Genomic DNA, 22,578 nt, shown 5'->3' on the forward strand with positions numbered 1-22,578 from the left:
TCTCTCTACATGGTAGAAAATATGAACATATCACCGCAAGAAGTCAAAACACATTTCATACAAATGACACTAATTCGATGAACAACCAAAGCTTAAATAATTGTCACTTGAAACAAACGTTCACTCTAATTAGAATGTCACAACTATGACGAAAATAGTTATTATGATCATCTATTTTGTTTTTTGTCATTGTTACTCCTATAGCAAACTTATAAATCATATATGTTTGGTTTTTAGTATCATGCTTCTTTAACTTCTTGATGTATGAAATGCGAGGCTAAGAAGTCAGGCTAAAGTCTTCTCTATTACCAACTGAAAATTTAGTAAAAATAATGAACAGTTGGGAATCCAAAGGTTTATTCATTTATTTAAAACTAAGCACAAAACTACATAATGGACTCTCTCTGCTGTGTCCGCCACGGGTATCGAAATCCGGTTTTTAGCGATGGGAGTCTATAGACATACCTCTGTGCCACTTGGAAACAAAGCCAAAGGAAATGAGTTATTCGTTTACTTACTTTATTTATAAATTTACATCCATTAAAGAAAAATACTCAAATATAAACAGGTTTTATGTAGTGACTAATTCAAATTAAAAAATGTTTAAAATCATAATTAGAAACCTTTAATTTAAACGAACTGAAATTAGGAGTGATTCAAAAATATAGTTTGAATTGATTTAAAATAACGAGAGCCAAATAGTAAAGACACTTAGAACACATAGGTAGAACAGAAACACTTGTGATGAAAATAATAAAAACTTCAGAACATGCTTTTGCAATAGCCAGATGTGTCCAAAAGCACGAAATGTGAGCCCCAAACATTTAATTAATAAGTCATTTAACTACAGTAAATGCTACGATAGATATAACAAGGCACCAGAAGAGGAAAATCTTCCTTCGTGATATAAATCACACTCACAAATTTATCAGAAATCATTACAGTGTGTCCATCCCAAATAAGATCTTTTTTAATAATCACCCCAGAATCTTTAATGAATCAACCTTAGGTGGTGGCATACAATTAAAAATCAAATCTTCATTTATAAGTTCTCGAAATCTAATCACTTATTAAGAATTAATAATATTCATAGCCAGAAAGTTGGCAATAAACCAAGCTCCAATACATATCGACGCTTTGTTCACAATTCTAAAACAATAATCAAGTGTATAAGTCTCAAGAATACGAGTTGTATCTTCAGCATGCGGTTAACAAGTGTCACCTGGGCATACTGAAAGTAAATTGTTCACATAAATAACGATAGGGGGCCAAGGATTGTTTGTTTGTTTTTGAATTTTGCGCAAAGCTACACGAGGACTATCTGCGCTAGCCATCTTTAACTTAGCAGTGTAAGGCTAGAGGGAAGGCAGCTAGTCATCATCCACCGCCAACTCTTGGACTACTCTTTTACCAACGAATAGTGGGATTGACCGTCACATTATAACGCCCCCACGGCTGAAAGGGTGAGAATGTTTGGTGAGACGGGGATTTGAACTCGCGACCCTTAGAATACGAGTCGAATGTCTTAGCCCACCTGGCCATGCCGGGCCTAGGCACAAACATAGAGCTTTAGAAACTACCCAGTACAGTCTTTTAAAACGGATTCCTTTCGTTAATTGAGGCATAGCACTCCCTGTTATTTAAATACGTTTTTCAAATATTATATATATTGCCACGTTAGCCATAATGAGTACATTTATTAAACTATATTGTGTGCCTTACACTGCTAAATCCTATAACAATATCTAGTCCACAAACCAAAAGATATTTCATAGTCTCGTAAGCGTTAATAAGCTTTGTAATGACCGCCAATGGACAGTTTTCAGTGAACTTATGTTGATTCAAATGAGATCCAAGAAAAAATAACTATACAATCTCTACGTCTGGAAGTCATACCAAAAACATCGATATTATAATTTCAAAATTGGGATGGATATTGCACACAACACCATAATTTAATAAATATTAAGATATCAATATCTATATATATTAAGAAATTAAATCACGAAGATTGAGTTAACACTTCATCAGTCTTATACCTAGATCTTCTGTATTTAAATTAAGCTTGATAGTTATTATTAACTTTATTGACTGACTCCTTTTTATTCTGCTACTCAGGTGAAAAACATTTTGATAAAGTCTAATCAAGCTCCACTCAAAAGAACGTCAATCTATTCCTTTCCAAACTAATCTTTTTATATACTTTTTTAATATTTAAGTCGCTTTTTGGTAAAAAAAAACTTTCAATGTAGTGCTCACGATTCTAATAATGGGTATTATCTTTAACAGTAATTGTATTAAGTTTCTCATTGAGTAAATTATTCAATTTAAATAACAGTTTTATCTTTTAATGTAACAGCAGCAACATAAGCCCTTGAACATTGAGCTGTCAAGCAACAGACTTCATAAACATGATTATTTACTGGCACCAAAATGAAACCAATGGAAAAGAACACCTTTACACCTATACCAAATAACAACCTATCACTTAACTGGATCCCCACCCCCTACAGTCCTGTACCAGTTTACACTCTCATACCTGAAACATGTGCCCGGCAACGGTCAGTTGCAAACTCTCTTTATTAACCTGAAAATAACCCAAGAAGGTTCAAAAGTTGTTCTGTGCTTTATTTTAATTAAGGTTTTAATACCAGCTGTCTTCAGAATGCATTTTGGGTTATTATTGTTTGTTTAGAAACACTGAAAAATATCATAATTACATCATTACATATACCTCTCACTCACACTACTGAAAACAGGTTCCTTTGTTTCCTCACATTGATACCAAGTGAATCCTGAATCAAATTTGTTTATCTTTTCTGTTTTTGTATATTAACATAAAAATGTTTATCTATTCAGTGCAAAAAAATGTTTTTAAATAAAACAACTAACAATCGAAACTTACAACCCTTCATTTTATTTTGTACTATCTCGTTTTTCTTCAGTAGAGTTAGTTATTCAGTTGGAAAACTGAGTCATGATTAGTAAATTGACATACGGTCATGTGGAGTGTATTTTATAATCAGAAATTAACATGAAATCGACTATCTAACAAACTTATGCGAACAATTATAAATTTAAAAAAGTACAACAGTGAGGCATGTAGACAAGGAATTGAACAAAGTTTATATATTAATACAATATATATATATACGTGTACAAATATATACACAAGGTAAGAACATTCATGCGTTATCAATAAACACATTCAAACATAACAGCATCTGTACAAAAATTTAGGATAAATAAAAATGTATTTAATGAAAACATCAAACACAGAGGTCTTAGGAAAAACACTACCGGTATCTCAGTCCTTTTTATCAATGAAGACAAAATAACTTTTCTCTGGTTTAAATGAGCCATATAATTCGATTACGTTCACCCAGTAGAAATTGAATCTGGCCACAAATAGGTCGAGAAATGTTTTGTAAAAGTTTTAATTTTCAAATAATAACGAAATAAGCATTAAAACACTATAAAAATGTTACTGAAGCCTGAACACTTTGTAAAACAGGAGCAGTTGTGATAGTTTCAGCACTTTATTTCGACACTATAACGGATTTAATATTATATATTTATTTTAATGTCTACGTTTTTTTTACAGTTTAATACATATTTGTAAATGCAAGAAACTTGTATTGCTAAATGTGTACTGCAAAAGTCCCGCCTGTTCTATAAATAAATATGTAGAGGATTCTCGAGTGTAAGAATCAACAATATAAGTTTTAATTTGTTGCCCACTGAAGTTTCGAGAGCTTCGGGAAAAAAAACTCCCGTCAAATGAACAATTAGTTGCAAACCAGATAGAAGATTCATTATTGTTTGTAAGTTTATACAACTTTTGTATATAAATTATTATTTATAACAACTGTTATTAAAAATCGTATTGTTGTTTATATATTAAAATATGTTTGTGTTAAGAAAGAAACTTGTGTGTATCGATCTTGTCGGCAAATATCATAAATTTGATACATCTCTGTATTCAATTAATTTCTAAACCCAAATTATAGTTTAACTCAGTTCAGTCTGTTTAAAATCGTAATACATAATATAATAAAGTAAAAACTCGTCTGAGATAAATTATAATATAGTAACGCACACTTTATATACATAAGTAGCTAATACTGGTACAGTTCCCTAACTGATTCATCTGAACAACAACGACCATTTTTGGTAACGATAAAATTTAAATTGGCAAGAAAAAATTCAAAACAAACGAAATAATTTTTAAAATGCTGTATTAAAATTGTATAGTGAAAACTAGAGCATTTACAAAGAACGTGTACTAAGATACCCTTCAGTGATTAGATTTGTTAAATACGTGTCTTACATGTTGCTAGCTATATATTAACTCAAAGATTTTTCATTTTTTTCTGCGGTCACGACTTCTCTAAGTTAATCACATGAAAATAGCTAGCGGTTTTTCTTAGATATTCGTACACAAACATCAGGTTGAGCGTTTAAAACCCCATAACATTTGAACACAAATAGCATAGTGTTCTTTTTACCAACAAAAACCTTGATGACAGTTGCATAAACGCAAACCCAATTTATCCTATATGCGACTTGCTCAAGTACTATTCTTACGAGGCATATTTATAAACTATTTAAAGTCGTTTTTTTTGTGTTTTTTTACAGAATAGACGGGCTATATTCTTATTACGAATCATCCTTTCCTGTAAGTTATGTTACTTTTCGAAAAGAGATTAGAATTTTCAACCACAATAAACCTAATGTATATATCGACTAAAATATAAAACAACAAGGAAAATAGCTGTTAATAACTTTGAACTACTAACTGGAAGGAAAACCAAATACCAACATCTGCCCATATAACAGATTTAATGACCAAATAACCTATTAAAAGGATTTATTTTCAAAATTATTATGTGCCTTTAGCTGAAAATGTGAAGCAAGGTCAACCACATCGTTTATGGAATCTTGGAGCCTTTGATCTGTAGCCCAACAAATTAGACACTTAGTCAAGTAGGTCTTGTGAATCAATGACAATATTTAAAAATTACCATTCTTTGCTATCTCAAAATATGTTGAAACTATAAAAAATGCTTGGGTTCCAAATAGGGCTAGGAACATTTACATGTATGCAACATAACAGCAAAATAATCTGAGTACACTATGTATTAAACAAACTTAAATTCAAAACTGCAATAACAGCCATTTTAGGAAAGAAATTTTGTTCTGATTTTAATAATTATTGAAAATCAGGCTTTGTTTGCTGCAAAAGTTTCTATTTATTTTGTAGTTTTCAATTAATTCATTATTTGAGTAAGTTCCTCACTAAACATAAATGCAAATCTAGACAAATACTTACAAAGTTTACAAAATCACATCCAACTACACTAAGAGAAGTAAGAGAACATATTTGAGAAAGTACAGTAGCAGAATATATTTAGTTTGGTACATAGAATGAGCACATGAAAAGTACATAATCATTCAACAGTCAATATTTATTATAAGATAAATTCATCATATTATTAAGCTCATTAATAAAGTGCAATAAAACTAATGAATCTCTCCTGTAATGTATTATTTAAACTTCACAAATAAACTAAAACCATCCTGGGAAAAATATATTCATTCTGTACAATTTTTCTGTTTCCCCAATAAATAATTAAGTAAAGTATGAGAAAAAATGTCATATTGATTTAAATATCTTATTATTCCTTTATTTTACCACTGTTTTTAAAGTCAAATTAAAAGAAAAACTATAATATTATATTCACTAATAATACATGTAAAATTATTTGATGTTTAGATTTCTTACAAGACAATTAATGATAAAATAACTTTCAAAACGTGATCAAAACAAACTGATACACAGGTCAGCTATAATAAATATATAACAATTGTAGCTAATTTGATATCAATCTAACTTGGAGTATATACTGTTACAAAACAAATCAAAAGAAAACAAAACCTAATAATGTTTAAAATAAACACAGATTCATCATTTGAGTACCTACAGTATTATAGATACTTTTGGTCATAATTCCAAGCCAAGGTCAGACTTGAATAATGGTGCAAGTGATATTTTAACTACATAAAGGAAATATTAACATGCTTTGGCTACAGTAGACTAATTGTTGTTTTCTTTAAAACCCAAAACACAGGTAAAGTAATATGTAAAAATATATAAACTGTTTTCCAAGTTAAACCTTTTTAGTTTTATGGCGCATTTTCAGCTTTCTCAAAGGACCCTTCAATGGGTAACAATGTAGTAAAGAGATGTAAAATTTAAGCTTTCTTTTCTCAAACATGTTCACCATAATACATGATTAGTGTTATTTACCACATTATATTCTTAATCACAATATTCTTTGTGAATGCTTCAAGTTCTCTTTGGTTTTACAGCTTAGCTGTACCAGGGCTGTTTGAGATGTTATTTCGTTTATTAAAGTTTGAAAATGCCAAAACTAGTAAAGCATTAGGAATCAATACATCTAACATTTGTAATACATATGCAGTTTACGTGAGGTTTGTTACAAATGTTAGGTATACATGTTGTTCTCATTTTAGATCAATACATTCCTGTTTGGTTAATCATTCTTAAGAATAATGATTTTGTAAAGTTATCAGCTTTAGGCATGAGGTAGAAACAGTTATTTGTGTGCTTAATGCACTATGTGTATCAGGTTATATCACTGATTTAAAGATTTCAAACAAACATTGAGTCAGCTATTATGCTGATAACTACATTAGTACAGTGTAGTATATTATTATATAGTGGAGTTCTCTCCTCTGTACTACTGAGTAAGTGCATGCTTGGAGGCATTCATCATGCTATACCATATGCAGCCAAGGTGTATGGCACATTAAACACAGTCTTGTGAGAGATGCTTTTTTGAATATCCAATACGCATACTTGAGAATATTTGGCAGAAGAGAAACCTGATTAATCAGATGTAGCAGCCCAAAGCAGTGTAGAAGTCCTGAAGATAGCCTAGTAGTTGACCGAAGGTAGGACGCTCTTCTGGCACAGCTGTCCAGCAAAAGGCCATCAACTTGTACCTATGGCAAAAAACAAATAATATAAATATTGCCTATCAAGTTGCTCTAACAGAAGATTTTATAATGAATATTTTTTCAGATTACTGGCAGTATTAAAAAACTAATCTTCTGCGTGAATCTGACAAAATAATTATCTACATTTTTATTCATATTATATATTTATCATCAACAATTGATTAATTCTAAATAACCAGTGTATATAATATGCATGATTTAATTTAATACATAATTATCATGAGAAGTTAGTTTGATCTTACATGCCATTAATGTAATTCATCTAAATATATATATATATATTGTATTCAAACTCAATACTTAAACAGAAATTATTTTATTGTTTTTTACACTGCATTCTAGTAAGTTAATGTGACAAATATTAATAAAGTTACATTAACTCACAGTTTATCTGGACAGTTGACTGGTTGAGACAGTCTGTAGCCATCTCGGAGAGACGCTAACATTTCAAAAGGATCTATTTCAGCATAAGGTTGCTGACCTAGTGTCATTAACTCCCAAAGAGTAACTCCAAATGACCACTGTAAAAACAACAGAGAAACCAATTTAATAATTCAATTTGTGAAATCACAGCTACTGGACATCATTAAATTTGGAACTTGTAAATATAATTACTTATATAAATCCTCCTTTTTTGACAAGGCAACTAATAAAAGTTCACCAGGAAAGTGGAAAGGAAAGGGGAGAAAATGTACAAAGATGAGTATTGGTCAAAAATACATTTTCATGTAGGGAAAATGTAAACTTCTGATATGATTATTCAACTCAGAACACAGAATAGCTAAAATGTGACATTGAGATGGTGGAGATACTAGTAGAAAGTTTATCTAAATAAGCCTCCTTTGAGACTGCCAAAAGGAAGCCCATAGAGTGTGACACCCAATGACAGTAAATCCAAGGGGAACATACATAAGAGACCAAGTCTTATTTTCTTAAGGGTGTACACTTCACCCTGAAAGGTGTCACAAGTATGAGTGGAATAGATGCATGACCATTTCAGAACTTTCACACAAGCTATCAGATGACCAATATGTATAATAAGGTTAGGAAATATTTAAACTGTACCATGAGCTTACCTTCTTGACCATTAGTCTCTACAGACAAGTATCAACTACAATCATGTGAAAAAGTTAGGGCACCCTATGAAAGCCTGTGTATTTTTGTAACATTTTTGGATATATAGCTATTTAATCTCAATTTTAACAATACTGAGATATTATAGGAATATAACTAAAAAATTAAAACTGAAGAAAAGACTTTTCAAGATCTTCTGTAAATGTAATTCTACAAAAATGCATATTCTAACTGAGGAAAAAGTTAGGACACCCCCACATTTATTCCCACTTAAAATGGCTCAACTCACACACAGGTGTATCACACCAGATGCACATGATTAGAAGATCGTTACTCAGCATTTTGAATGAGGCTTGCCCTATTTAAACCTTAGACATTTAGTTTGGTGTGCTCCTGACTGTTGAAGTGAGAGTGAGCACCATGGTGAGAGCAAAAGAGCTGTCTGAGGCCTTCAGAAAGAAAATTATAGCAGCTTATGAGTCTGGTAAGGGATTTAAAAAGATCCCAAAAGATTTTGAAATCAGCTATTTCACTGTCTGGAAAATAGTCAACAAGTGGAGGGCTTTTAAAACAACTCCCAACATGCCCAGGTCTGGTGGTCCAAGCAACTTCACCCCGAAAGCAGACCACAAAAGCTAAAAGAGGTCTCCAAACACCCTAACATGTCGTCATGGGACTTACAGCAGGCTCTGGCTACTGTTGGTGTGAAAGTGCATGCCTCTAAAATCAGAAAGAGACTGCACCAGTTTAACTTGCATGGGAGGTGTGCAAGAAGGAAACCTTTGCTCTCTAAGAGAAACATCAAGGCCAGACTGAAGTTTGCCAGAGAGAATGTAGACAAAGATCAGGACTTCTGGAATAATGTTCTTTGGACAGATGAGTCCAAAATTGAATTATTTGGATACCAGAACAGAGGATATGTTTGGCATAAACCATATACAGCATTCTAGGAAAAGAACCTCATACCAACTGTGAAGCATGGAATTGGAAGTGTCATGGTTTGGGGCTGCTTTGCTGCAGCAGGACCTGGACAGCTCACAATCACAGAATCCACTATGAATTCTACTGTGTATCAGAGAGTGCTTGATGTGAGACCATCTGTGTGAAAATTATAACTGAAGCAGAACTGGACCCTGCAACACGACAATGACCCAAAACATACCAGTAAATCTACCAAGGACTGGCCGAAAACTAAGAAATGGAGAGTCCTGGAATGGCTGAGTCAAAGCCCAGCACTTATTCCCATTGAGATGCTGTGAAGTGACTTGAAACGGGCTGTACATGCAAGAAACCCCTCAAGCATCTCACAGCTGAAAGAATTCTGCATTGAGGAGTGGGGCAAACTTTCTTCAGACCAATGTCAGAGACTGGTAGATGGCTACAAGAAGTGTCTCACTGCAGTTATTTCAGCCAACACTAGCTATTAGGGGATAGGGTGTCCTAACTTTTTTCTCAGTTAGAATACGCATTTTTGTAAAATTACATTTACAGAAGATCTTGAAAAATCTTTTCTTCAGTTTTAATTGTTTAGTTATATTCCTATAATCTCACAGTATTGTTAAAATTGAGATTAAATATCTATATATCCAAAAATGTTACAAAAATACACAGGCTTTCATAGGGTGTCCTAACGTTTTCGCATGACTGTATGAAAGAACGGCATATGCAAAAAATGTCCATCCACAGGCCCTTGATTATCATACACTAAGGGCCTATGCCACTAGTGGGAGGAGAGCATGACAGTGAATGCAAATAAAGATACTTTTGAAACCACCATTCAACCATCAGTTGTAGGAGAAGGGTCAATGGTGATGAAGGTAAATATTATGATATGTGAAATATCACAAGATTGACTAGATTTATGTTTTTGCAAGAATAAGTAATGGAAAAAAAAAAGAGTATGTGAGCTACGTGTCAAAATTCCAATCACAGATTGTGATTATCAAGGCAAGGCTGAGGTGATCTGTTCTTCACTCAGTAAATACCCTTGCTCCATTTCTCAGCATAGAAGATCTCCTTGTTTTAGTGCCAGCTGTAAGGTTCCAATTTGTGAGGATTCCCCATGGTCCATTACCCAGTGATTGGAACTAGTAAGTGACAAGAGTCTTCTGTACATCACTCAAATAAGGTTGAAAATTTGCATAGAGGCAATCTGAAGAATGTTCCTGGAACCCCACCATTCATCAGTCCAGAGAGATCTTTTACTGAAAACCATGCATTGGGTAACTTTGAAACCCTATTTTTAAAAACCTGCACGTGCTAGCCAGAAAAGTGGGCACATGCACATCTCAGGTGCTGCTTTGTTCATGACATTCCACAAAATAAGTAAAATCTGGATTGGACTAAAAAACTGTTTATAAATACCATAAGTATAGCTTCAATGGTCTTGCAATTGGCAGTGATTGGGCTAGGGAGGATAGCTGAACACTTTCCATTATCCTGGCCCAATACCAAATTTTGGATAAACTGAGGGCATTGACAGACATGGCTTGGAAATCAAGAATGGGAAGGCAGAACAGAAGAAGGTTAGCAATGAGAGGTGTGGAAAGGCAACAAAAAGAAGATGAACTATTTGAAAGCTGAACAATAAATGACTACTGAGTGAAAAATCAGTCCATGAGTAAGAAGCAGTTATGTCAAAAAGAAGCCTATGATGATGTTCAGTGCTTACAGAACATTACAGGTTTTGAAACTGACTAGGTCTGGAACTAGGTCTGGAGATTATTTTTCTGGGAATTATTAAGGAGTAAGAAAAGAAGATTAATGTTTATCTACTATAGTACTTTCTATGGAGTAAGTAGCCACATCCAAATAATGAATATATGTGACGTGGTAAAAAAAGTAATTGAAAGATATATGAAGGAGTTATTAACCAGATCTGATCATGACAGTTTATATGAATATATGAATGAAGATAAAACGTTATTCACTACGCGTACACGTGAAGAAGTAATGAACTGTAACAAAATATCACTGTTGTGTGACTTGTCAAGGAATAATGGATGTTGTCTTTCCTGTCTACATGATAAGAAAAAAACAGTTATGACAAACGGTAATCATTGAGGGAATATTGTAAGAAGTAATGAACAAGGTCTGTACATCATTGTGATGGTGCTGCCAGTTAAGGAAAACTAAATTATATCAAAATATTATTTCCTATGCGTATATAATATGGAGTAATGAAATTTATTTGTTTTGTTATAATATACAAAACTACACAAAGGGCTGTCTGTGCTCTGCCCACCACAGGTATCAAAACCAAATTTCTAGCAGTATAAGTCCTAGACATACCACTGTGCCACTGGGGAGCAAGAGTAATGAAACTGAGACAAACACAAACGTCTGCATATATGTGCTAAAGATGGAAGAACTAGACTGAAGTATTATCCATCTGTAAATAATTATTGCTAAACATTACCTTTTAAGTGGTAAAAGAAGTAAAGAACTATAACTAAACAGCATATTCTGTGTGTTATATATGAAAGAGTAATGAAGGAGAACAACACATTAACATTTAAGCATACATGTTAAATAGTAAGTAACTAATTCCTCACATCAAGTGTTAGGTTTATACAGAAAAGAGCAATGAACTATGACCAAACATTATATTCAAAGTGATATGTGATAAGGAGAAATGAATTGTGTCTAATATAATCTCCTATGTTTACACATAAAGTAATAATTATCCTGCATATTATCCCCTATGTGTACATGTAAAGGAGTAACTAATATGAAGAATTTTCAATGTCAATATAGAGGGAGAATTTGTGCAAAGAGTTGTGTTGCACTCAAATCAGTGTAGGATCTTGCTGTATACGTCATCATGAAGTAGAACAATTTCACTTATTTTTCATATGAATTTTAGGTGAGAATTTCACAAAGTTGATAGCATACAAGTTCTCAAGTAGTAAACTGCAACTTCAAAATGAAAATAGCTAACTATGTATCTTATCAGAATTAACCATTTTACTATTTAATTACCTAAGTTTAACTTTTATTCATTGTTTCAGTAATGTATGTATGATATGAAAATGTATTTAGTTGTTGTTTTTTTGCTTTGTTTACAGAAAGCCAACATAAGTTTTAATTACAAAAACCAAAAACTAGTATATTGAACAATATAAATTATGCTTTAACTAATGTAAAAACTAAAAGGAATGAAAACTTTAATAAGTAACCCTGAGTAACAAAATTATTGATTGCATATTATTTTTCACTTTTATATATAATAAGCTCAATTGTATTATTTAATTTAAAAACTAAAACTTCCAGAAACTCTATTACATTTGATTTGATTATTTTTAATGATCATTTTATTAAAATCTTACATCAGTTTCAGCTTTTAATTTATTGGCCCCCATGAAAATTTTCTGGCACCCTTCCTTCCTGATTGTAAAACCTGACTAACTAACAACACCACTACAAAAATGATTGTTTACATTTGCACAATTAACATAAAATTGTGGAAATTAACAAATTTTCTTGTTTATGTTTACATTCAGGCTAACCTTCCTTAAAAGAATGAAGAGTTAATAACTTATAGTACTGAAAAGCAGCCACACAGATTAATTAACAACTAAACCAGCCTGATGAATCACATTGATACACACCAAGTTTTTATGGTTTGCTGTTTTGCAGTGAGATAAGTTATTTTCAAAATGTTCTTAGTAGATGCTATCTGTTTACGTTTTAGAATTCTATTACTACTTTTGCTACTAATCTGATTAGCATAGATCTATCAGGCTTCCATACCTGCTTTAAAGCAGCTTCAAGTGAATTGATATTTTACATCAATCCATTTCTATCTCTTAAATATAATCTTAATATTATATTCCAAAAAGGTTCATTTGAATTTAGTTAAAATGAACTGATCAAAGTAAAAACTGTATGTTGTCTCACATCTTGCAAGCAGTCTGACATTTAGAAGCATTTTCTACACAATTCTATCAATGCAGGTAGAGATAATACAGAATTGTTCATAATAATATCAAGTACTCAGGACTTCTCTAGCACTTCCCAGGACCAAAGTTACAATAAAGTAAAATAGGATAACAGCAAGATATTATTCTCTCACTTTAAGTCACAAAACCAAAGTGTTCCTAAGATGAGCACCACATTCTAAGCAAAGCATTCATAGCAAACAACGAGCAGTCAGATGGATCACACATTGTAAATGGTTTATTTCATTGTTCTTTGGCCTGGTTTCAATCCTTCAGATACCATGACAGTCAAGAGTTTACATTGATGGTTGTGATCAGCAGCATATAGGCTGTACTCATCTATAAAATCAAGCAGTAAAGAAAGCACAGTGCAAAGTAAATCTGCTTTTATGCAGTACTGAATGTTTTTCAATGTTCATATAGACTGAGGCATGAATACATTTGTGGAACTGCACCAATTTTCCACATTAGCACATCTATTGATTTTCCATTTCTCCAGAAATATGCAGTAGATTTGGATAAATATGGGTAGATTGAAACATCACAGCTCATATCCATCAATGCCTCGCTCAAAAATTGTTCCTCAATAATGGTAATGACATCACTTTTCCATGGCAACCTTAATCCATCTGGGTTCTTGTATCAGCTACTAACCTTCCTAAGCTCATCAATATGGTCACCATATCAGATTCACTTGTAAATTTACTCTGGGTAAGACCAGGTCATTACTAGTTGGAAGCAACTTGCTCCAATTACTTTGGTAAAACAAAGACAGTAAATATCAGTCATTAGCTTAGGATCTATCAGATGTGATGTTGAAGCAGGAGTGGACAGTTTTTACATTTGTAGGACTAATGATGAAATTAAATCAAGGATAAAATTAGAATTTTGAGATTGCTAATCTGAAGGTATTCTTAATTCAAATTAATTCACTTTACCTCTATTTCCCCAAATTATACAATTGAATTGAGTTATTTTAGCTACAAGTATCATAAATTATATTGAAAGATGTGCAATTTGAGCAACAAAACTTTCAGTACTTTCTTGTTATTTATTAATGAAGATCAATTTTTGTTTAGTAAATTTGCATGATAAATTATAATACGATGCTAGGCTTTGGTGCACTTGGAGTCCATGGCTTTAACACATTCAAGAGTAAATTTAATAGTATATGCATACTAAAAACAAAAGCAACCATACAAAAAAAGGTAGAGCAGTAGTAGTGCTACAGCAGGAATAAAAACCTTTTGTCAAATGAACTTATGGATCAGTATAGCTAATTATGAGTTTTTGTTTAATGAATTAGTTAAAATGTGAATGAAATTTACAGTTAATAAGTTGCTCTATATCTCAATGGTCACAAACTAAACCATTATTAACCTGACAAGCCAGAGATATAAGCCTTTTATATCACTTTTTAAAAGTCCTAAAGTGGAATAAGTTATTAATGGTCTAAAAGTACTATAATTTCTTCTTTATTCCCCATGTTACTTTGTTATAACACTAATTGATAAATTATCATTGCTATCCTTACATATCAAAATTATTTACACATAACCATTGTATTTTCTATCTTAAGATCAAGTTGGTATAATATTAAGATTCACTTTTATCCTCACACTAAAATAAACCAGACCAAGATAAATAATGGCCATTTTTATGGCTTGTGAAAATAAGTAAAATAAATAAAGAAATCTTCTGAAATAATAATCATTTTTTGATATTAGGAATTTATCTAAAAGTTATGGTGAGTATAATATATGGTAATAAATATAAATTATTGTTTTCACAGTCAATCCCACTGGACATGTTGTGCTCAGATGGTATGCATTATTAACTGTCACTATTTATAAGGATAAAATTTGTGTCCTATTTTCATTTATTTTCAGTATCTTTAAACATGAGTTTGGAAATAGAATGACAAAGAAGCTTAGATGAAATACTGAAATCAAAAATTCTGATTTTGTATTGTTGTTGTTGTCTTGAATTAAGCACAAAGCTACACAATGGGCTATCTGTGCTTTGCCCACCAGGGTATCGAAACCCGGTTTTTAGTGCTGTAAGTCTGCAGTCATACTGCTGAGCCACTGGAGAAGCCTGATTTTGTGTATCCATGACCAGTGATTTTTACTTAAAGCTTGAAAAATTTCTTGAAAATATACAAAGTATATTAAAAGCTATAGTATGGAAAATATGAAGGAAGATTTGGAGTCACATGATCAGTCTAATTGACCTGATCTGTTATGAGTTGAGAAGATTTTAAATTTGATCTTACAAAATCAGAACAGTTCTGTCTTCTTTTGAGCAATGGACTAAGTGTCAGTATGTAAGTGTTAACAGCCAATGCTGCTTTATTGTGTTAGGCTTACAGAACCAAAACTGCTATTTTTATGCAAGTGCAAAAACCTATATATAGCTAGTATTCATTAGTCATAGCCCTCTACAACAACTTTGTACAATGTGATACGTATATTTTTTTTCTGAAACATTTGACTAATGAATACCAGCTATATATAGGTTTTTGAGAATGTTTATTTGAAACATAGCAAGTGCTAAAGCAAATTCACAAATAGAAATTATCTAGGCAGTCTTTTGCATTCCTGTCATCAAAGAATTACTTCAATTGCAGTATTGTAAAATCTCGGGACTTATAATTTATGGTTGTAAGAAAAATAGGACTCTTTGTTCATGAAGATTAGAGAGCATATTATATTTAGAGGTTTTTATATTAGGAAAATTACAGGTATTTTTCTTTTATGTATGTAACAAAATTTTAATTAACTCCACACAATTGAATTAATTGCATAAATAATCTAAAAACAATAATTATTGTTATCCTAACAGTAAAACGTTTTAATATGAATGTGAATAAATGGAAACAAAAAGGATTATTTTATTAAATAAATAAGCTTTAATCTTTCTCATAAGTCAGAGGGTTTATATTCTAAGATGCATTGAGTAGTATTTTTAACCACTCAAATCTGATACAATCAGTTCTACATTTTGACTGTTGTCCTTCACTGCAATTTTAATTCATATGGGTTCAAATAAAAATTAATTACAAAGTCCATACTTTTACACTTATTCCAGGTTTTGCAAAATAGAGTTCTTTATGTGAAAATATAAACTCGCATAAACTCAATTCATAGAATTACACTAGTGCATCACTACGAAAGTTATCAGGGACAAAAAGGTTAACTTATCACATGGCTTGTTACTATTGTATTGATCCTGGTGACAAATAAGTATGGACCATTGTCATTTCTGCTTTATGAGAATTATAAAACTGCAAAAAACACGTTTGCAATTATTGTAGCAATTAATCTGGAATATATCCCAAATGTATATGATTTTAACTATGACAGTTATGATTTCCAAGCAATTGGATTCTCTGTAACTATAGATAAAATATTCTATTAGAATAAATTTTGAACATTAATAAAAATTATGGAATAAACTGAAAAAAATTTAGACTTTTTCAACATTACTGAAGGAAGAGGGTCATATGTGTAATAATAGTTATTTAGTTATACACAAAGCTATTACAGTCTGCTACACACATATATGATAATTGTCATATTATAATTAAAGTCTGTGATATATATATGCATGTGTTTGTGTATATTTAATTATAAAATATTAAATGCTGTTAATAGATTAAGACCTACAGTTTCTAAAAATATACTAAATGAAATCTAAGTGAATGAATGAAATGTATTCACTATATTATAAACACACTTAAACAAAAACTTTTATTGTAAAGAGAAAAAATCCTTCTTTAGACACTTTACCACAGGACTGTATTTAATTTCATCACTTGAAATTCCACAGTAAAGGAAAGAGACATCATAGTATTCCGCTGTTTTCAGTAAAATTAAAAGCCCATTCAGACACAATCTATGATTTATAACCCATAGTTGATTAAAATAATAAAATTTGTTTTATCTTTTGCACAAGCTGCAAACTAGTTCCTTGATGCCCATATAGAAACTAAGAAATATTAATGCAAATGTACAGAAAATACTGAATACTTAAACTTAGTAATGTAATTTTTTTTAGGATTTCTTACCACATCACTGGCTGTGGAAAATTCCTTTCTTAGTAAGCTTTCCATAGCTAGCCATCTAACTGGTCGGTTTTCATTATCACCAAGGCAATGATAGTCATTTGGAAAGAGATCACGAGATAGAGCATTATCTGTCACCTTAACTTGTAACTGGTCATCTACACTGCAAAAGAATAAAATTTACTCAGAATATACACTCCCTCTTTTTTTTAAATATGTTTAGATTTAACTTATTTTAGCAATAGTAATCAACAACAATAAGTTATAGAAAAACATTCAAAGGTGATGTTTCACTTTAGGACTTTATTTATGTGGATAATTTCCAAGTTTTAATGTCAAACTAGCTCGAAAAGTAAGCTTTTTAATGTATTGGAAAAGTTAACATTTCATGCAGTTGATTGGTGACAGTAAGAATTTTCAAAGTGATTAAAATATAACAGAGAAAATACTTGAATTGTTAAATAAAATAATATACAATGATTATCTGAAACATATATATATATATATCTTACATATATTGTAATGGATATTAATAAGCCTGGACTTAGATTAATGATAACGTAAAGTTATAGAGATTCCAACCACTGACTCATTCACTTTAAGTTTTACATACATTTTTGTTTAAAATGACAGTGGATTCTTTGTTTTTCTAAATACAGTTTCTTATTCTAAAAAGAGCTGATGTATTCAATGTACAGAATATTGAGAAATAGTGTTTTGCAAGGAATTGTTGAAATAGTACACACTTTTTGATTTATAATTTGTCAACACTACCTTACTGGTTATGGTTCTTCTCAAGACACATCATCACATATTGTGTCACCATACTGAGTGATGAACTCACAACTCTAATTTTGTGTCTTTGGTTATACAAGTAGATTTAAAATATTAAATGTGAACTTGTTAACTTTTTAAACTGAATTTTCTTCAAATCTAATCAGGTGTATATAAATAAAATCTCTATTTGTTTCTTGGTTCTATTTATAATTTATTTCTGTCTGTCAATGTTTATGTATACCAAACTAAAACTGATTTACCTAGTTCTTTTTGAGTGTCACTGGTATCAGATTATTTAAAATTTTTGAGTTTTTCAAGATTCTCAAAAGAGAGCATCACACATATAAGATATTAGTGATGCAGAGTTCTGATAAAAGAGGATCATAGGCATTAGAGATACATCTTTTATGTTAAATAAGGTATAATGACTCATGAAGTTTAGAGATCTTTCAAGGGCTGAGAAATCCCAGTTAGATTACAATCTACCTCCAGTGCCCAGCCTGAATCCTTGTTGATAAAAGAACCATTGGGACCTCAACAAACCTGCTACAAATCAACACTGATGCTAGCTGTGTATCTACCAATAAAAATGGAAAATGAACAGATATCTTGATACTTGGAGTGTCCCATCAAAGGTTTTGACAACCATTAAGCGTGAGCACCGATATATTTTCTCTTCTCAGAGGATAACTATATTCCAAGTCTCAAGATCACCTTTTAGTAGAGGTAACTTTTAAGAATGACTGAATGTTGAGACAAAAGAAACAAGGCAACCATTGACACTCAAGTGGCTAACATCATAATAACAGGAGGACAGACCAGTAGCCACAAAAACAGGACATCAGTCACACAAGACCAACTACAAGAACTTCCATGACTAGCCCACAAATGTTACTGCCTCATGTACCAGTGCAGAGACAAAGAAAGAAGTCTTATCATTAATTAAAGTTCAGTCACTACCATCCAAGTTGAAATGGGAGACTGAATAACAACACTGCCTTGTGCCAAAAGCAGCCAATTCATGCTATAGCAGGTCCACATCCTCAAGTTGCATCAGCAGGAGATGGACACACACACTGGATTGAGGCATAAGTTCTCCATTAGAGGGAAGTGGAGAGCTCTTTGTTAGTTGCAGCTAAAAGTAGAAGTATGCTGCTTGCAATCCAAGCTGGTAGATACAAAATGGGCCCTGATCAAAGCATGATGTACATCAGAGCACAAATTATACTTAAGCATCAGACAACTGTGACATTGAAGGATCTGACCACAAGATTGAAGTAATGGCAAGGAAGCTAAACTTTGTACTTCCTGTTCACTAAGTTAATGTATGTTATATATACTGCTCAAAAATACCAGACAAACAAGTATGCTTTCTTATATAATTTATCTCAGTGTTCCAAATGTAATATTTTTATTTTTTCAGTAATTGCCTCATTTCAGTTTCATTTGTATCCGTTTCTTTTATGTGTGATGAATGGCAAAAGATGGAGAAACAGAATTTTTAAAAACAGTATCACCAAAACTGATATCCAATATGAAACAATACTTTAAACAGTTCACATGCATTTATTCAAGAAATGTTTGAAACATTCAATATCTAGTGTGATCTCCATAGGCTGTGACACACTCCTGACACTGATTTGACACACTTTGAATCAGTCTATCAATGTTACCTTGGGGTATGGCAGCCCACTCGCCTACCAGGGTTTGTCAGAGTTCCTATACATTCTGACGCCTCAACAACGTATCCCAACAATGTTCAATTGGAGATTTGGTGGGCCACTCAAAAGTCTATTCCTTCCTCGTCAAAGAACTCCACACATAGTCTAGCGACATGGGCTCGTGCGTTAACCTGCATGAGAATGAACCCATCGCTGACAGCACCAGCAAAAGACCTTACAATGGGTTCCAGAATTTTGTCTCTATATTGTCGTGTGACCACCCAAGCATATGCCTGCCCAGATCATTACAGAACCTCCTCCATAAACGCCAACTTGCACAATGTTACAGGCGATAAATCGCTCTCCTCAGTATCTCCACACTCTCGCATGTCCATCATCACAGAACATAGTGAATTACTCTCGTCTGTCCACAGCACAGTAGCCCATTGACAAAGTTCTCAGTCCAGGTGCTGACAAGTAAACTCCAATTTAGCCTCTTGCAGGCTGTCTGGCCCTTAGGCGTCCTTCGCGCAGACGATTGCAAACTCTTTGGGTTGACACATGGGTTCCAATGAAATGCAGAAAGTCCCTGGCTAATCTGTCCCACAAAGCTGTAGTCACGATGTAGAGGTCCTCTCTGGCTGTTATGCAGCGATGACAGCCATGACCCGGTCTCCTGCCATAAATTTGTCTCCTGGTAGCATTGCCAAAGTCAAATGATGACACTTGGTGACATACCGACGCACTGTGCCACCCTCCTTTGGTTCTAGCCATCCTCCAGCATCTGGATCACCCTGGCCACCTTGTTCTCTGTCAGATGGTACCTGACTGCTTGGGTACACAAGATGAAGGTACACACTGACAAAACAAGCCGCATAAGATCCCTTTTGGTGTTTGTTTTGAGAATTAACGAGGAATGCATAGTTTCACGTAACAGCCTTATATAGGGTACCTTGAGTTGTATTCTCCTTGAGTGAGGTGAGTTTCATTTGAATTTCTTCAAACTTCACTCACAAGCTTAAAAAGTACAACTGTAGATGAATGGATATGTTTTTCATGCATAAATTTAGTTATGACAAAATTATACTGAAATATGTTTTTATTCCTTTAATTTTTTTGAGCAGTATACTTTCCATTAAAGGGTGGAAGTGTTCTGTTTCCTTTTTACTTTATTGTGGTTTTTAGCAGTTTTATATCTTTACTTCATAAGTTTAACTGGAAACTTTATTCTATTTTATTTGTACACTATGATAATACTTAGTATATTTATGTACTAAAAGCTTTTAAAGATTTATTACTTTGTACTTTTATGAGTTTCAAGTGCTTTAAACTAATTTTACATTAATGTCTGACAATCTGTAATTTGTATTGTGTGGTAAATATGTTGTGTATTGTACATGGATTTCAGTATGTTTAAAGTATTTGTTAATATTTTGATTTAAAATCAGAAAGTCCATTTTATAAATTTTACTTGTATATTATGTTAACTTGTAGTTGTGGTTCAGGTATTTATTTTGTAACAAATGTTAGCAAGTATTTTATGTCACTGCAATGTCTTATCAATGTTAAAGATTATTTTTGGCATGAAACTGGAATATAAATTTTTTGTTGCATGGTACTTCTGTAATATATCCAGTAAAAAGGATTTTATTGTTAAACAATTTATTATGACTCATATTTGTCTATGTTAAAGGGTTTGCATTTTGATATTGTTGTAAGTTGGAATTTTTTATTTCGTCTCTATTGTGTAAAATTTTGGTTGGAATGCACATTGTTGATGGATGTTATTTTCCCCATAATATCAACATCCACACTCAGAAAAGCAGTGACATTATATTTGATTGAAATTTTGATAAAGTGGAATATGATCATTTCTATGAAGCAAACTGGAAGATGGAAGGCAACCAAGGATTGGTACTGAGTCAAGCAAAAACTAAAAGAAAACAGAACAGAATTCTCATAAATAAAAATATGCTAGATAAATTTTATTGTGAGAAATTAATTAATATACAGAAGAGAACAAAGTACCCCCCAAAAATGTTAGTTTGTTATATTTTTTATTTAATAACAGAAAATGTGTAAAATTATATGTTTTTAGAACACATGCAACAAGATCTGTTCAATGATTTCAAATCTTAGTTTGAGTTTCATTTTTAAATTTGGTTATTGCAGAGAAACTTGTTTGATCATTTTATAGGTTAATTGTAATAAGATCTAACAAATTATAGCAGGTGCACAACAAGTTTTATGAGAAAATGTAACTAAAATCATGAAAATATCAAGTATTTATGAAAGCCAATGTTGAAATTAGGAATTCAGATCATATTTAAACAGATCTTGTTGAGTGCATTCTAAGAACATACAATCTTAGGTATTGTTCTGTTATCTAATAAAAGATATAAAAATTAAACAACATTTTTAAGAGGAACCACTATTTTTGCCCACCCCTTGTATATATATAACTATAATTTTTAAGCCAAAACAAAACACATTAAAATTAAACAAAATATGCTGCATGTTTTAAAAAAAAGATCCTAGAATACAAGCTGCAACATGGGATTATAAAATTATTTTAACTTGGGAGAGCAGTTGCCTTCCCACAAATGTCTTCAGGCAGTGAAGGGTGATATAAATGTGGGATATTGTGGGTTTCAGCACCCACATCTCATCTCACTCTCCTGATTTCTAGTATAATTTTGTCTATTTCTTATGTGAGATTAGCAAATTGGAGGTTAGGACTAAAGGATGGGGTATCCCCACTGCAATGTGAGTCTTACTTCAAAAGTCACTTCCAAAACCTAGAATACATTCTATAATTGTAGCTTGTACCCTAGGATCTTGTTTGAAAAATGCAGTGTATTTTCTCAAAGTGTTTGGCCTCATCATTCTCAGAATAGGTTAAGCAGTGGGAATATTCAAATTATTACAGAAAGTGATAAAAAAACAGTATTTTTACCAGTTTCAAACAGAAAAGATCAAAGTGAAAAAAATATTGCTTTACTACAATACATAATGC

General features: G+C 32.1%; 1 protein-coding gene across 2 annotated transcripts in view; it reads right to left on the reverse strand.

Moving 5' to 3' along the window:
- Positions 1-1,549: 1,549 nt before the first annotated feature.
- The window catches only part of LOC143243921 (tyrosine-protein kinase RYK-like), an 85,239-nt gene continuing 64,210 nt past the window's right edge, over positions 1,550-22,578 (reverse strand). Inside the window, exons 12-14 of one of the 2 annotated variants that reach the window (XM_076487717.1) lie at positions 17,128-17,287; positions 7,429-7,565; positions 1,550-7,029 (exon numbers count right to left, since the gene is read on the reverse strand). In XM_076487717.1, the coding sequence (XP_076343832.1) occupies positions 6,918-7,029; positions 7,429-7,565; positions 17,128-17,287 (409 nt within the window). In that variant the 3' untranslated portion in view covers positions 1,550-6,917. Of the gene's footprint in view, positions 7,030-7,428; positions 7,566-17,127; positions 17,288-21,224; positions 21,496-22,578 lie in introns of those variants that run through there. The other variant, XM_076487718.1, reaches the window with a different exon arrangement.

The sequence above is a fragment of the Tachypleus tridentatus genome, chromosome 2 (genome assembly GCF_004210375.1).
Source record: "Tachypleus tridentatus isolate NWPU-2018 chromosome 2, ASM421037v1, whole genome shotgun sequence".
Lineage (NCBI taxonomy): Eukaryota > Metazoa > Arthropoda > Merostomata > Xiphosura > Limulidae > Tachypleus > Tachypleus tridentatus.